The sequence below is a fragment of the Electrophorus electricus genome, chromosome 20, assembly GCF_013358815.1.
Source record: "Electrophorus electricus isolate fEleEle1 chromosome 20, fEleEle1.pri, whole genome shotgun sequence".
Classification (NCBI taxonomy): Eukaryota; Metazoa; Chordata; class Actinopteri; order Gymnotiformes; family Gymnotidae; genus Electrophorus; species Electrophorus electricus.
The window spans coordinates 14,399,437-14,414,713 of NC_049554.1; the positions used below are offsets into that span (position 1 = coordinate 14,399,437).

Sequence of the window (15,277 nt, forward strand, 5' to 3'; positions counted from 1 at the left end):
AAAAGAAAACCGACGGTCTTGCTTGCGCTGCAGGTTCCAACAGGTCTTGCGCTATTCGTGTCGTTACACGTGCTCCGTTTGTCTAATAATCACTTTAGGCAACTTAGAAAGTTCGGGCGTTCGCTCGCCGCGTTCTTGGCACGTCTCAAGTTGTTGTGTGGACTCTTTGACTGTGTTTGAAAACTAAACTTGCTATAATCAGGAAATAAAGCACAGAGGGGAAAGCAAATGCGACATTTGCATCGGAGGCGCCGGGGGCAGAATGCTCACGAGCGCGTTACAGCTTGTTGGGCAACTTGAGGTGTTCTCGCGCGCGCCTCTTGGCCGTGGGAAGCGTTCGGTTTCAGAGGCGCTTCAGCTGAACGAGACACACACACACACACACACACACACACACACACACACACACTCTCTCTCTCTCTGAGTCTGATGTTATCTCAATTCACAAAGCGCAGCTCCCGTGCATTCTCGCACCCATCGCGCGTATAAAACAGAAATGGCTCCTCACCCAAACAACAGGTAAGACAAATTAAAACCAGTCTCTGTAATCTGCCTGATGTTCACAGCTACCTAGTTCTGCAGTTTCCTTTTTCAATTTAACGATTAACTTCATGTACTCCGTCATGGTGCGTGAGACTTAAGTCACTCCAAATTTAAGTCATAAATATTTTATTTAATCTTCTAACTAATGCTTGTGGGTACTAGCGCTAATTTTCCTTAAGATTTCCTCATTTTATGAGGTATTTTGTTTGTTGTTGGTTCGATGTTTCATTATCTGTAGTCCTTTTGATTACCATTACTACTGCTAATAATAATAATAATATTATTATTATATTATTATTATTATTAATATTAATAAGAATTGGATTTGAGAGTTGCTATATAAATTATTATTATTTATTAACCTTTTTGTGAGGAGTTTAGATTGATCTTGTTTTGCTTTAGGATTTAATAAAATATTCAATAAAAATCCACTGCACCGAAACATATACATTTTATAACAAAGCTTTCTTCATGGTTAGATCTGTGGGTGGTCGACCCCCCCCCCCCCCCCACTTTAATCTAAATAACTGTCAATCGAGCCCTTGTCAATCTTATCTCAGGGACTTGGAAGCATACCCAGCACCTGTTGCTAGTACTGCTTTGCTCTTCAGGCAGTGTCTGTTGAGTGTGGACCTTGAGAAGAACATTATCTGCAGTATCGCACTCATGCTCGATTTCAATTCCAGCTTCATTGTTCCAACTTCATTGCTCTTCTCCAAAAGCCCCCCCCCCCCAAAAAAAAATCCTGCGTGCTACTTTAGCTGCAAGTGTACTTGGAAACAACCGCTAAGTCCCACCCTCCCCTGCACCTGCTGATGTGCCGGAGCACCCAGGACTTGAAGAACTAGGAATAGCTTTGGCAGCTTAGTGCTTGTGCCTCCATGTATCCAATTCTCTCTACAGACCCGGGGGGCGGGGGGGCGTTTAGCTCAAAGATACATCCAAGTGCTCTTCAGAAGTGTTTGGTGGGGGCGTGTGGGTCTCACAAGGTCTCTCCTGGTGACCTTGTTGGAGTCTTGTTGTGTTTGTGTTGGTGTTTTAATGAAATTGAACTGAAGAGCTACAGCATTATTTTCACGTACGGGATGCTGGCGAGAGATGTGGAGGGAGCGTGCTGGCCCGGGTTGGATGGTCTGTCCCCTGAGCCCTTCTGCCGTTCACGCACGGACCACTGACACGTGCGCCGCTACCGCACTTCCAGGTTTCCCCACTGAACAAGACTGGACAGCGGGTGCATAGCTTGTTTTCGTACTGGAGGAACTGGAGTCATTGTGCCCTTGGCAGCTCAGCAAGTCTTCCGCGTTTTAAAAAAAGCATTTATTTTTTCCTCACCACAACCCACTGGCACATTACAGCTGTTACCTGCTTCTTTTGTCCCGGGGCCTCCTATTGTTCAAGCTTCCTTTGTTCTTTCTATACAACAATAGATGTGAGTGTGTGTGTGTGTGTGTGTGTGTGTGTGTGTGTGTGTGTGTGTGTGAGTGTGAGTGTGTGAGTGTGTGAGTGTGTGTGAGTGTGTGTGAGTGTGTGTGAGCGTGCGTGTGAGCGTGCGTGTGAGCGTGCGTGTGAGCGTGCGTGTGTGAGTGCGAGTGTGTGAGTGCGAGTGTGCGAGTGTGCGTGTGCGTGTGCGTGTGTGTGTGTGTGTGTGTGTGTGTGTGTGTGTGAGTGTGTGTGAGTGTGTGTGTGTGTGTGTGTGAGTGTGTGTGTGTGTGTGTGTGAGTGTGTGTGTGAGTGTGAGTGTGTGTGAGTGTGTGTGAGAGTGTGAGTGTGTGTGTGTGTGTGTGCGTGTGTGAGCGTGCGTGTGTGTGTGTTCATTAAACATTATGTGCATTTTGCTGTCTCTCCTTTCCATCTTTTCTTCCCGTGCCTGTAGAAAGGGAGGGGCAGGCAGGCTGTTGGTGAGTTGAGCCACTTTTAAACATCTCTCCCCCCGCCGTCCTTCAGCGCTGGGGGGCTTGGCTTGCTACTTGAGACCAGTTCTTGGAGCTCGGGTCTTCCATCTGTCTTCTGCCACTGTGTTGATAGACTTGAGTCCTTGAGAAGTGTGCGTGCGTGCGCACACACACACACACACACACACACACACTCTTCTTCTAGCCTCACATGCTCTGGAGCACTGGATTTCCTGAAGAAGTGCTACCTTATTCTGGACTTTGTTGAAAAGCAATTGAATGGGGTGGTCTGTGTCTGCCTCTCACAATGGTCCTCTGTTACACATGCAAATCGTCCTCTCAGCTAGCCGCAGTGCCACAGTGCAGCGCCACGTTACGCGTTTCTCATGCTGACGGAAAATGTTTTCTGACGTTCTGTGTGCCGTTTCTGCGGAGTGCACACTAACACTGCAGCAGCTCACCTGTTCTGGCTCGTTGACTGTTCTAAATGGTGGACTCGATGTGGTTGCTTTCACAGAATGTGTGAGCCCAGCCCTCCTGTGCTACATCCCCAGGCCAGCGATAATGTGACCATGGTGGGCGTCGGCGTCAAGCTGGAAGAGGAGGAGTCTGGAGATGGTGGTAGAGCCAGGGATTGCGAGTCCCTGCAGACCTCACCCTCGGGTGATTGGTCAGCGCAGCCACCGGCTGAACGACGGGACTTGGAGAAGTCAACGGCCCTTAACTCCCAGTCCTCCTCGGTAAAGCTCTCAGCTTCAGGGAACGTGGGTTTATAAACATCATTGAACATTACAAGATGTACAGCCCTAGTTATCAAACTCATTATATCTACTGTAGTATCATGTGAATAAATAGAATTGTGACAGTTAAAAGCTTAGCTAACTAGCTAACACTGTTTGTTTGCAGCTTCGTTATAAACAACACATACTTGCCCATATTGCGCTTACAGTACAGTGTAAATGTAAATATGGTGTACCAAACATAGCCTTTCCATGTGCCTCGCTGGTGTTGTCGTAATGGAGAAGTCCAGGCTGCTTCCTCATGGTCTCTGGTGTCCCTCTCACACAGGCTAACTCTCCCAGCAAAGAACACTCTCGCACCCTCAGTCCCGTCAGCCAGGACAGGCCTGAAGCCCTGGCCAGCGTCAGTGAAGGTGAGCGTCGACACAGAGTGAAAAAGTAGTCTTGTAACGCAGATCCAAACTTCCGTTGTTCTAGCTGGAATGAGCCATGGCCAGCTCCTGAACAAGTGATTATTTTGAGAGACGTTTGGGGTTATAATGGATGCACGTTGTCTCTTATAGCACCAAGGCACTTATAGATTCAAGTGGTTTGTTTGTACCACTGCCTCAGGTTGAGAGTGGCAGGTTCAATCTAAATGAAAAATAAAACTGTCTGGATTTTCACTCGTTCCATATTTGCAAAGCTCTCTGCAGATGTTTGAAGGTCACCATCTTGGAAGCAAGACGCTCAAAACACTTGACTCCACTTTTTATTTCTACTCTTTCCTGAATTGTCACCGAAAACAGTCATTGAATTGTTGTATTCACTCGCTTGGCTCATTTGCTGACGGCGGGTTAAGCTGAAGGCTGTGGCGTTCTTCGCAAGTCCCTACATACCACAGGACTGTCAAGTTTTTAGCAAACTTCAGCCCACATCTAACGACTCGTGTTTTCCCACCTGTTTGGGTAGTTCTGCCCACCATCGAGAAGCTCCTGAACGCTGACTGGAGAGAGAAGCTGTTTGGGAAGGGATTCCAAGGCACTGCCAATGTGAAAGGTGAACCAAAACACTTCAGATCCACATGGTGGGAGCCATGTTGGCATGTGCTGGCATGTCATAGCACTAGACTGGAACAGAATAGACAACTCTGAGAGAAACAATTCAGTTGTGTGTGTGTGTGTGTGTGTGTGTGTATATGTGTTCTGCATTTGTGATTCACCAATTACCCATTCATGACTTTTATTTGGTATTGTTCATCTGCCACTTGAATCAGCTCCTTTGACTGACCACGTGTGTGTGTGTGTGTGTGTGTGTGTGCAGGCACTCCGGAGAGCCTCGCTGAGAAGGAGTTGCAGCTCTTGCTCATGATTAATCAGCTGTCCGGACTGCGAGAGCAGCTCCTGGGAGCGCACTCGGAGCAAAGGAACATGGCCGCCCTGCTCCTGGAGAAGCAGCAGCAACAGATGGAGTTGGCCCGGCAACAACAGGAGCAGGTAGGTGGGGTACAGGGGAGGCGCATATCTCGCACCTCGGTCTCCGTGGTTCCCGCTTCGCTCTGCATATGACTGCGTTATGCTGATGCTTCAAAACGGAAGCACTGTTTACACGCTGAGAAGTGAACCAAGTCCTGTAGTGTTTAGAAACCCACTGTCTCTCTTTTCCTTTACAACAGCCAGCAGTGCTACACACACCGTTGCTTGTATGTGCAGCATTAATGATGCTAAATCGTTTGTAAATCTGTAAAACAACCTGCCTCTCCATCCTGTCTGTAGGCCAGAGGTTTATTACTACTCTATGGTAAACTACAGTTAACTGTGGTAACTATTATAAACAGTGAGTTATCTGGCAACAGGTTTGTTTTAGTGTAATAACTTTCTGTGGGACTTGGAGGTTTTAAACACCTTCAGCTAGTAACCCATATGGGGTAAGCAGGGTCGAAGGAAGCATTTTACTGAAATGTGTGTGTGTGTGTGTGTGCGTGCGTGTGTGTGTTTCAGATCGCGAAGCAACAGCAGCAGCTGATCCAGCAGCAGCATAAGATCAACCTCCTGCAGCAGCAGATCCAGGTGAGGCCCTGCACTGGGGTCAAAGGTCACGTAGCTCAGTGTGATGTCGATCTGGTCAAAAGTGCACCTCAGTCAGCATGTTGGAGGTCTCCCACTCAGCAAAAGTAAAACTTAATTGTATCAAATAAAAGTTTGTGAGTGAATTTCCAGATAGCCATTGTGTCCAAAAAAATTGCACTTCATTTTACTTAATCAGTTAAAGTAAAATTTAATCATCCTGTGATTTGTGTGTTTGCTCAACATGCTGTAAACTCTTCAAAAATAACTCGCTGATGGATCCTGTTCTTGAACATTTGTCTATCAATGGGAGAGTGAAGTATTACAGTATAGTGGTGGAGTACAGAAGCTCCACCCCCTTAAGAGTAAGGGGAATGCTTTCACCTTATTGGCCTGCTGAGAGGACCTGTGGTGACCCTGTGCCCTTTGACCCTTGCCTCAGCAGGTAAATTTGCCTTATGTGATGATCCCCGCCTTCCACCCCAACACTCAGCCAATGCCGGTGTCCTCGGATGCACAGATGGGGCTGCCCCTTCAGCCTATCCCCTGCAAGCCAGGTGAGTTTCTGAGAGCAGGGCTCCGCCTTCACTCAGCTGGGCCCTGCCAAAGGGGGCATGTCTGACAGCACATGCCCACTGTCTCTCTACAGCGTGATGTCAGCCGTCTGTGCACCGCTGGCTATGATCCACACAAAATATGTTTGCGTAGTCCAATGTAATATAATATTTATTATATTACATAATATAATCATCTCTTCTAAAATGTTTTTGGTTATTACTTTTTTCTTTCTTTCATTTGTTTTTATTTTTCTTTTCTTTCTTTCTCCACATCACTACGTAAATAGTAGCGTTTTGTTCCCAAGCTGAGTCTGTTCACACGGAGAAGTCCTTCACTGCCTCGCCGAGTTCGGCGGCCTCCTCTCCTCCCATTTATCAGCTTTCTGTTGAAAAGATCCCAGCGATTGACTTCAGCTGTTAACAGTCTCCATGCTTTTACAGTTCTTGTTTGCACGGTGTCTTGTGAGCAAAGGTTACTGGCTGTGATTTGCGTGTTTTGTTAAAGTGTCGCAATGCGCAGAAAAAGAAAAATGACACCCAGGTCTTTTGCGGGCGTTTGATTTGTGAACAAGACGAAAAAACGCAGTTCTGGATTTATGACCTTAGGGCGTCTGCGTTTTTGATTCCGCTTTCTCCAATCCCTTCGTTGTGTTCATCTCAAGGTCTGATTTTTGTTTATTTATATATCTGTGTTTTTAATAAAAGTGCGCATTGTGAGGACTAATTCTTCAGCGTTTTGTCCCTGTTATGCAAACTCGGCGAGAGGTCGCGCGAGTTGAGTTGCTCCTCGGCGCAGGCACGCACGCGGCTCAGGGTTGTCTTTTCAGATGGAGTGCGCGTTCATCCGTGGACCACGCGCTCTCATCCCCACGTCCATTGTCAAGTCCACAGACCCGCCTGAACAGTACGGAATGTTTTGCCAAGTAAAAGACAAGAGAAGAAAACGGAGTGCCACGGATTCGTGCGCTCGATTAATGGCATATCCGTATTGCTACTAAAGTTGTCGGCAGGGAAGCGAGAGCGGAACGGGCTGCGCGAAGCAGCCGGTCGGTGCGGTGTGCTCGGAGGAGCCGTGTTTTACTGGCCTGGGCGACGGACAGGGGAGCTGATCTGCTCCCTCCGTGTGCCCGGGACATTGGCGCAAAAAAAACTCAAGGCCGACGTTCTTAAGTTGTTGTTTTTTTTGTTTTGTTTTTACGCGCCGCTTCCTCTGTGCCTTCCGGAAACTGCTTGCTTGTTTACTTAAAGGGAGTCTGAAATGTTATTTTGCGCAGTTTACTTCCCGTGACGTGTAAACGTGTATCTTTTAAGGCTGCCGTTGCAGCTCCGTCGTTCCTACTTCAATTCATTTGCGCTTATGGTCTCCATTTTCAGTGGAATATCCCATGCAGCTGCTGCCAACCCCCCACTCCACCCCCATCAAAAGATCCAGTGGTACAGTCTTTCGACAGGTATAGGGTCCTGCTCCTTCCACTCTTTCTGCAGCACCAAATCTACTCTTGATTGATTGATTGATTGATTGATTGATTGATTGTTTGATTGATTTTTTGTAATGAAGGGTTTCTTTGTATTCCAGGACAGCACTCAGCCACTCAACCTTACAGCCAAGCCCAAGACCCCCAGCCCCCAGGCCCTGGAACTGGCCTCCACCCAGCTACCATCCAGCTACAGGCCCAGAGAGCTCCCACGTAGCCCCCCTAGACCTGCACTTAGCCTGGGTGTGTGAGTGAGACACGCACACATACACAAGCCTGGTTCTGCATGGGCTTCGTACAAACTGCCACAGAAGTGCAGTGCTAAGTATGCTCTTGCTGCCCTTTACTGTGTTGTATTTGCATTGCTGTGTTGATATTGATTGAGACACTGGTTGCTGTTTATTTAGAATTATAAATCATACAGCTGCCCGGACTGGTTCAAGGCAAACATTTAAAGTTATTAGTAGAGTTTCGACTTCTGTTTCAGTACCACAGGAAGCTTGTTCTGGAGACGGGCGAGGGGGGTCAGCCTGCTGAAACTCCACTCTTTGTGTTGTCTTAAGAGATGATGACTATTTATGTTGAACACAGAGAGAGAGAGAGAGAGAGAGAGAGAGAGAGAGAGAGAAAAGGAGAAGGAGAGCAAAAGGGAGGGAGGGAGAGAGCCGGACAGACATGGGCGGGAAAAAAATATCTTCTCATCTGATATTAACACGGAGGTTAATTGGAGTGCCGTCCGTGTCTGAGCTTAAGTGTTCGGTCCTTGAGACGCAGGCTCAGCTTGTGTGGAGGGCTTGTAACGAAGCCTTTTTTGAGCCCCAGGAGGAACAGGCCTTCTCCCCTTCGCCACTGCTCCACATGCCAGCACCGGTGGCCTCACATGCAGCTGTCAGCACCCCACACAACCCGTCCCCTCCTTGGCCTTCCGTGGCCTGTTCCCCTCGGGAGGGCTTCACTAGCTTGCTGCTTCTGGACTCCTGTCCAAGTGTGTCTGACGGGGACCCAAAGTCCTTGGGCGTAGCACAGGAGGAGGAAAAAGGCAGATGACCTTGTGTAAATCGATCTATCTCTTGCTTGCGCGCTCTCTCTCTCGCTCGCTCCCCCCCCAGGCTTCTTGGGTGAGGGTGACGTGGTGACTCAGGCCATCCGTGATGCCCAGCAGCTGTTGCGTGGAGGCCATGGCCCGCTGAGCCGAGAGCGGGACCGAGAGCGGGAGCGGGACGGCGGACTGAGGCTGGTGAGTCGGAGGCTTCCAAGCATTCTCTCTCTCTCTCTTTCTCTCTCTCTTTCTCTCTCTCTTTCTCTCTCTCTCTTTCTCTCTCTCTCTCTCTCTCTCTCTCTCTCTCTCTCTCTCTCTCCCTCTCTCTCTCTCTCCCTCTCCCTCTCCCTCTCCTTCTCTCTCCCTCTCTCTCTCTCTCTCTCCTCTCTCTCTCTCTCTCTCTCTCTCTCTCTCCCTCTCTCTCTCCCCCTCTCTCTCTCCCTCTCTCTCTCTCTCCCTCTCTCTCCCTCTCTCTCTCTCTCTCTCTCTCTCCCTCTCTCTCTCTCTCTCTCTCTCACACGCATGCACGCATGAGAAGGCTCCCCGGTGGCACCTGGAGCTTGCTGTTTGTCACCACCGCTCACGCTCAAAGAGTGAAACGTCAAGACAGGAATGCGTTAATGCCGCTCCCATGAAAACCAGAGTCCAGTACAGGCCACAGGCTGCCCTGGCGGTTGCGGGGCAGGATCACGGTCACGTATAAGCTTACACCGGGTCGCGTTAATCGTGTTATCATTTAAATACTAGTGTGGGGGCAGGGTGCTGGGCTCGTGAGGTAACAGCTGTACCTGACCTCACAGCTCAGATGGTTTCTTTTAGTCCATACTCGGCGCCTCTGTTTGGCATGGCAATTTCCAAAGGCCCCAAGCCAGTTATCAAGACACTTCTGTTTCTCTGCTGCCTTTCGGTTCTAACCGCAAGAAGCTATGACAGTAATTTGGCCTCTGTTTGTGATGAATGGAGGCTGTTAAGCACACCTCCCAAACCTGTTTTTAGTGCATGGTACCGCTCGGATGTCCCAAAGCCCTCATCTTTTCTGCTTCCAGGAAAATGTGACATTGTGATCAGCCAAATATGCACAAGACTCCCGTTTTCTAGTGAGTTATTGACAATGCAAGATTTGAATCATTTTCCTTAGGCCTTTGTCATCCAGTAAAGGTGTGGTTGTGTGACAAGAGCCCTTAGCAACCCACATTCTCTCTCTCTCTCACACACACACACACACACTCTGACATTCTCTCACCCTGTCTGCAGGGAGACTACAAGGAGAACTTGCGAGCTGAGCGTCCAGCCCTGACCGACCGTACTGACGACAGCCTCTCTGTACGGCCCAGTGAGGATCACCTGGGTAGCGACTCGGAGGGTAGGTCTCCCTGCCGTCTTTGCTGGTGCGGGGCTTATCCCTGGGCCCCTGCCTTGCTTTTACTCAACACGGTTGGCTCGCTGACCAGACCTGCTGTTTTAACTCGAGTTACTCCTTACAGCATTTTGGGTTATGGTGTTCACGTGCTCTGTTACACCCACACAGCCTCATTAGTGTGTCTTTCGTAACCCTTGGCATGTGAAGCATTAAGTCATATTTACTCTGGGATTTATAGCGGACATAGAGTTGTTGACCAGAGGATCAGCGTGCCACAAAAAGGCACCTGGGCCTGACCCTCCACTCCGACTCTTTGAATCTCTGCTCTGACTCTGTTCTCTTTGCCTCTTCTCCCTTAGGGCAGATGGGTGTCTCCGGGGTCGGGGGATACGGCGAGAGCCGCACCACCTCTTCCGGCCACATCAAGAGACCCATGAACGCCTTCATGGTGTGGGCCAAAGACGAGCGCAGACGCATCCTGCAGGCCTTCCCCGACATGCACAACTCCAGCATCAGCAAGATCCTGGGTGAGGACGTCCGTGACTGACGAGCTGGAATGTCGCCGGAAGACTTTGGCCTTTGCTTCTGTTTTGGCCACATGCCATCTCCATCTTTCCATCTTACCTGCCTAGGAAGAGCCAGTCACACTGTACTTCACCTTTAGAATATGTCTCTCTCTCGCTCTCTCTCGCGCTCTCTCTCTCGCGCTCTCTCTCTCTCTCTCTCCCCCTCACATTGTTGTCTGGTGGTTTTTGATTCTCAGCCTCAGTGTAAATAGTTTTTTTTTTTTGGGTGTGTCACCAGCTACCACAGCTCTGGCACCAAGGAGGGTGTGCAGAGGTGGGGCGGGGCTAGGAGTGGGGTGGGGCCATGCCAGGCCACGAACTGCCACCTGGAAATCGATTCCCAGGGCCGCCCACCCCCTTCCTCTGACAGAACACTGACATTCCATTCCATTGTGCAGAGGCTGGAACTTGCCAGACCCTCCCGCCTCGCTGATTACACTCACAGCCCCAGTGAGCACGGGGCCGTTCGGAATTTTCTGTCCTGTTCCAGTCTTCCCTGTTCTTAGCCTCAAGCACATTTTTCATGAGCATGATACCTAAAGCATGCATTTCTCTCTCTCTCTCTCTCTCTCTCTCTCTCTCTCTCTCTCTCTCTCTCTCTCTCTCTCTCTCTCTCTCTGTGTGTGTGTGTGAGAGCGAGCACATAGTGTGTTCTTGTAGAGCTGGTGTTCTTAGACTCTAGCACGTTAAAGTTTGTATTAATGTGTAATTTTCTGGCCGTTGTATTAACAGCTGAACGTTTAGTTTTCCTCCCTTTTACGTGTTGAAACGCATTCGGAAATGCTGCAGCAAAGCTCGTCAGAGTGGTGGCGCGACCTGAATACTTGCTATAGCACCATTTCTTCAAACGTGTTTCTGAAATTGTATTTATACCTTGAACTTTCGCATCCTGCACACTTTCACCTGCTCAGCTGTTCCTCCCAGTGGCCTGACCGGCTCCTATCTGTCTCTGCCGCCCTCTGCAGGCTCGCGCTGGAAGGCCATGTCCAATCAGGAGAAGCAGCCGTACTACGAGGAGCAGGCTCGCCTGAGCCGCCAGCATCTGGAGCGCTACCCCGACTACAAGTACAAGCCGCGGCCCAAGCGCACCTGCATCGTGGAGGGCCGGCGTCTGCGCGTGGGCGAGTACAAGGCCATGATGAGGAGTCGCAGACAGGAGCAGCGCACCTCCTACCCCCCTAGGTCTGCTCCTCATGCGTACGTGTGTGTGTGTGTGTGTGTGTGTGTGTGTGAACACTCACCTAAAAAAGAAGGGGAAAAAAAAGTGGGGGGGGGTTGGTGACACTAGCAGTTTCTCATTGCTACTTCCTCTTTAGTACTCATTTAGATATTTCTTATATGCTCGAGCTCAGGATGTTCAGGGTTTATATGAATGCTACAGTGAACTCGGAAACGATTTTGAATACCAGGGCAGTAATTGACTGTTTTTTTTTGTCAATCTCTGGTTTTAGTGTGGGCAGCTCATGACTGTACATTAGTGAGAAATAAAATCAAGTGAATAATGAATAATCAAATAGTTCAGGCATCAGAGTGTGTGTGTCTTTAGAGCCCTGTGAGGTGTCCTGTGAAGAAACACTGTAGGCTAATGCCCCATAAACATAGCACACTACACACATGTGTGATCAAGGTGCTCCCACGCTGTCTTTCCTCACGTGTGATTGAGGTGCTCCCATGCTGTCTTTCGTCATGTGTGATTGAGGTGCTCCCACGCTGTCTTTCCTCACGTGTCATTGAGGTGCTCCCACGCTGTCTTTCCTCACGTGTCATTGAGGTGCTCCCACGCTGTCTTTCCTCACGTGTCATTGAGGTGCTCCCACGCTGTCTTTCGTCATGTGTGATTGAGGTGCTCCCACGCTGTCTTTCCTCACGTGTCATTGAGGTGCTCCTACGCTGTCTTTCGTCATGTGTGATCAAGGTGCTTCCACGCTGTCTTTCGTCATGTGTGATCGAGGTGCTACCATGCTGTCTTTCCTCACGTGTGATCGAGGTGCTCCCACGCTGTCTTTCCTCACGTGTGATCGAAGTGCTCCCACCCCATCTTTCGTCACGTGTGATCGAGGTGCTCCCACGCTGTCTTTCCTCACGTGTGATTGAGGTCCTCCCACGCTGTCTTTCCTCACATGTGATCGAGGTGCTCCCACGCTGTCTTTCCTCACGTGTGATCGAGGTGCTCCCACGCTGTCTTTCCTCACGTGTGATCGAGGTGCTCCCACGCTGTCTTTCCTCACATGTGATCGAGGTGCCCGTACGGACTGTGAGCGGCATGTCTGGATCTCACCTCTTTTCCCTTTCCCTTCCAGCCAGTCGGAGCAGAAGCTCCACTACCCGAGCGTGGAGGGACAGTATCCCAGCACGCCTGTGTCCATGGCCCTGCCGCTGCACCCCGCCCTGCTGGAGCACTACCTCCCCCGTGCCCTGGAGGCCCCACAGGGCAGAGGCCCCGAGGAGCCCGACGGGCCATGCACCAAGCAGCCCTACAGCGAGGGAGAGGAGAGCGATGCAGGGGAGCGTAGTGAGGGCGAGTTGGTGGTCCTCACTGACTGAGAACGTGGTGGAGAGAGAGGGAGGGCGCTATTGGGGTTTGGTGGAGGGTGGGCTTGTGATTTTAGGTCTTTGAAGTTGAGGGTCAGTTCACAGAGGATTGAATCTTTGCTATACCTAGACAACTTACCCCAGCAGCCAAGACCAGGTCCTTGGGGATGCTGGAGTCCGGAAGTTGGACAACAGCCTGGTTCATCGAGGTTTGGCTTTACTGTGCATTATGCTAGTTGTTAAATAAGATTTTTAGGAGGTCCTGTGAAGCTCTTATTGGCATGTGTGGCAGGCTCTTCACACGTTTTCCTTCATTTAAGAGGTTTTAATAATATCACATCACCCTCACATGTTGCTCATTCACTTTCATTAAAGGAATACATTTGCATGTGTGCCATGTAAACCTTAAGATGTCAGATGCACAAAGTATTTTACAAGTCAATGCCACCAGGTTAGTAATACTGCCACTGAGCTTCTGACACGAAGTAGGTTAAGAGAAACGTCACTGGGCCTCTGGCAGTTGCAGTCCAGCTGACTCGAAGCCTGTAGACCTCCATCAATAAATGTGTTGGTTAGATTATGAACGACCCTACTTTTAAATGTCTGAAACTGTAGTCTCCATTTGAATGACAGGATTTTAAAGTAATTAGGGAAAAAATGCAAACGTTTGCTTGGAATGGGGTGTCTAAACCCAGCACAAGGTGGATGAACTGTGAGGTGTTTGAGCTAAGATATACTGCACAGAGCCAAGCTCCGCTTCACTTGCAGGCCTCGTTATTGTCATCAACATGGCCACCACTTTCCCCTGCCTTAACTGTTCTCCCCTGTTCCTGTTAAGAATGGGCCATGGTACTTTCCACGTTTGGAGCACTGAAAGATAAACATGCCTTTCTGTTTAGGAAAGGGGAATCGATGTTTCTGGACTTGCCCAGGTTTTGTTCGGCATAGTAAATCATGATTTTAAATTCGGAACTTTGGACGCTTGCTTGGAAAGTCTGTTCTAGCTGCTGAGGGGTTTTCAGGGTTGGAGATCTAAACCGAGCGAATCTCTAGAATGTGCTGAGTCCTTCCTTGAAACGCGTGCCGCCGTCAGTTGTCACCGACTCTCTTGCTCTTTTGATGCCCCTTCTGCCCTCTGCTGGTGAGAGTGGGTAGTGCCCCGAACAAGCCCGTTAGTCACGTCCGTTATCACTTCACATCAGCCCGTCTACTTCAGTGCTAAAGTTAATACCGAAACACACATGTAAAATGCACTTTTTAGTCACAAGCACCTGAATCATTTTAGGCCCAAATCAGAGTAAAAAGTTCCCTGAGTGTACATATGCAAATCCTCTTTTATGAACGGAGATGTGAACCGTGTCCTTATTGCTTAGGTCTGTCCGTTTTCTTTTAGTTTGTATATAGTGCGAGTTTGCGGTTTGCGTGTAACTGTTTGAATCATCATTCCACCTCATTGTTCATCATCGTAGCCAAGCTGTGGGACTGCTAGCTGATCTAAAGTTGAACTAAAATATCATCTTAGCTGAAATGATTTAGAAATGCAAACTAAATTAACTAAAGTAAGAGAGTGGACTATCATCAGCTGGCACAGAAACAAAATGCTGGAACTGTGTACATAACTTTCAGATAGGAACTTTGTATCTTACTTGTAAAATCCAGATTTTACAAAGTCAGAATTTGGTCTACTGTTGAAAAACCAGCTGCTGTAAATATAGATAGACTTTATTTTGTTTATAAAAGTGTATAATTTAAAGGTGTACATTTTCCCTGTATGTTTTGTGGTTTGTTTCTGAAGCATAATAAAAAATTTTTTTTTTTGCATTTGTTGGGTGGTGTGTCGTTTCTGAAATAGCGTTAATCTAAATATCCTAAACACGGCTATTTTAGGATTAAAACAACAAATCTGGTTTTCCTCATGACACAATAGTTTGTCTTTAACTGAGGAATGTGTTAACGTGACCGTTTCAAAGAGTTGAACGAAACTGCTCCTTTAAATTCAATACGTACCTCTGATCAGATTATTTGCGGCTACACCATTCATGGGTTTGTTTTACAAGCGCCAGACTTGTAGATATGTTAATTTTAAGTGGCGCTTATAAGTTTGGATGAAAGGAGCAATAAGATCCAAACTCATACTGCGCTTCAAACGACGCACGTGGCTACGCGTAAGGGCTGCGCGTGGGTCCCGGGCTTCCCCGAGGACGCCAGCACGAGCGTCTCGCTGCGTGCAATCCGGACAGCCTCAATCTCACACTGCCCGTTTGCCGTCCCCAGGGCTTGGACCCAGGGCTTGCACCCAGGGCTTGGACCCAGGGCTTGCACTCAGGGCTTCGGGCTGGCAGACAGGCGAAAAGTGTACACAGGAAACGGAAGCGTTGACCTGGAAACTTCTTTAAAGGGCGCGAGCCCCGCGCCATTCTGACACAAGGTACAGATGCACCACCGCGCGCAGTGCTCGTTATTCACATGACACGTGATGGTGCATTCTGCATCGCTACAAATGTACGAAAGCTTACTGAAATGATCGG

The 15,277-nt window shown here is 48.9% G+C and overlaps 1 protein-coding gene across 2 annotated transcripts; it reads left to right on the forward strand.

Annotated features, from left to right (window-relative positions):
- The first annotated feature begins 466 nt into the window (after positions 1-466).
- On the forward strand, positions 467-12,844 carry LOC113586270 (transcription factor SOX-13-like). Of its 2 annotated transcripts, none has more exons than XM_035520527.1 (14): positions 467-519; positions 2,953-3,175; positions 3,504-3,588; positions 4,127-4,213; positions 4,478-4,650; positions 5,155-5,223; positions 5,663-5,777; positions 7,152-7,228; positions 7,354-7,495; positions 8,362-8,489; positions 9,546-9,654; positions 10,011-10,178; positions 11,183-11,399; positions 12,518-12,844. In XM_035520527.1, exons 1-14 carry the CDS (start codon positions 497-499, stop codon positions 12,759-12,761), a joined length of 1,860 nt encoding a protein of 619 aa, XP_035376420.1. In that variant the 5' UTR covers positions 467-496; the 3' UTR covers positions 12,762-12,844. The 2 variants fall into 2 exon arrangements, with proteins under 2 accessions (XP_035376420.1, XP_035376421.1); XM_035520528.1 differs by having other exon boundaries at positions 5,666-5,777.
- The last annotated feature ends 2,433 nt before the right edge of the window (positions 12,845-15,277 follow it).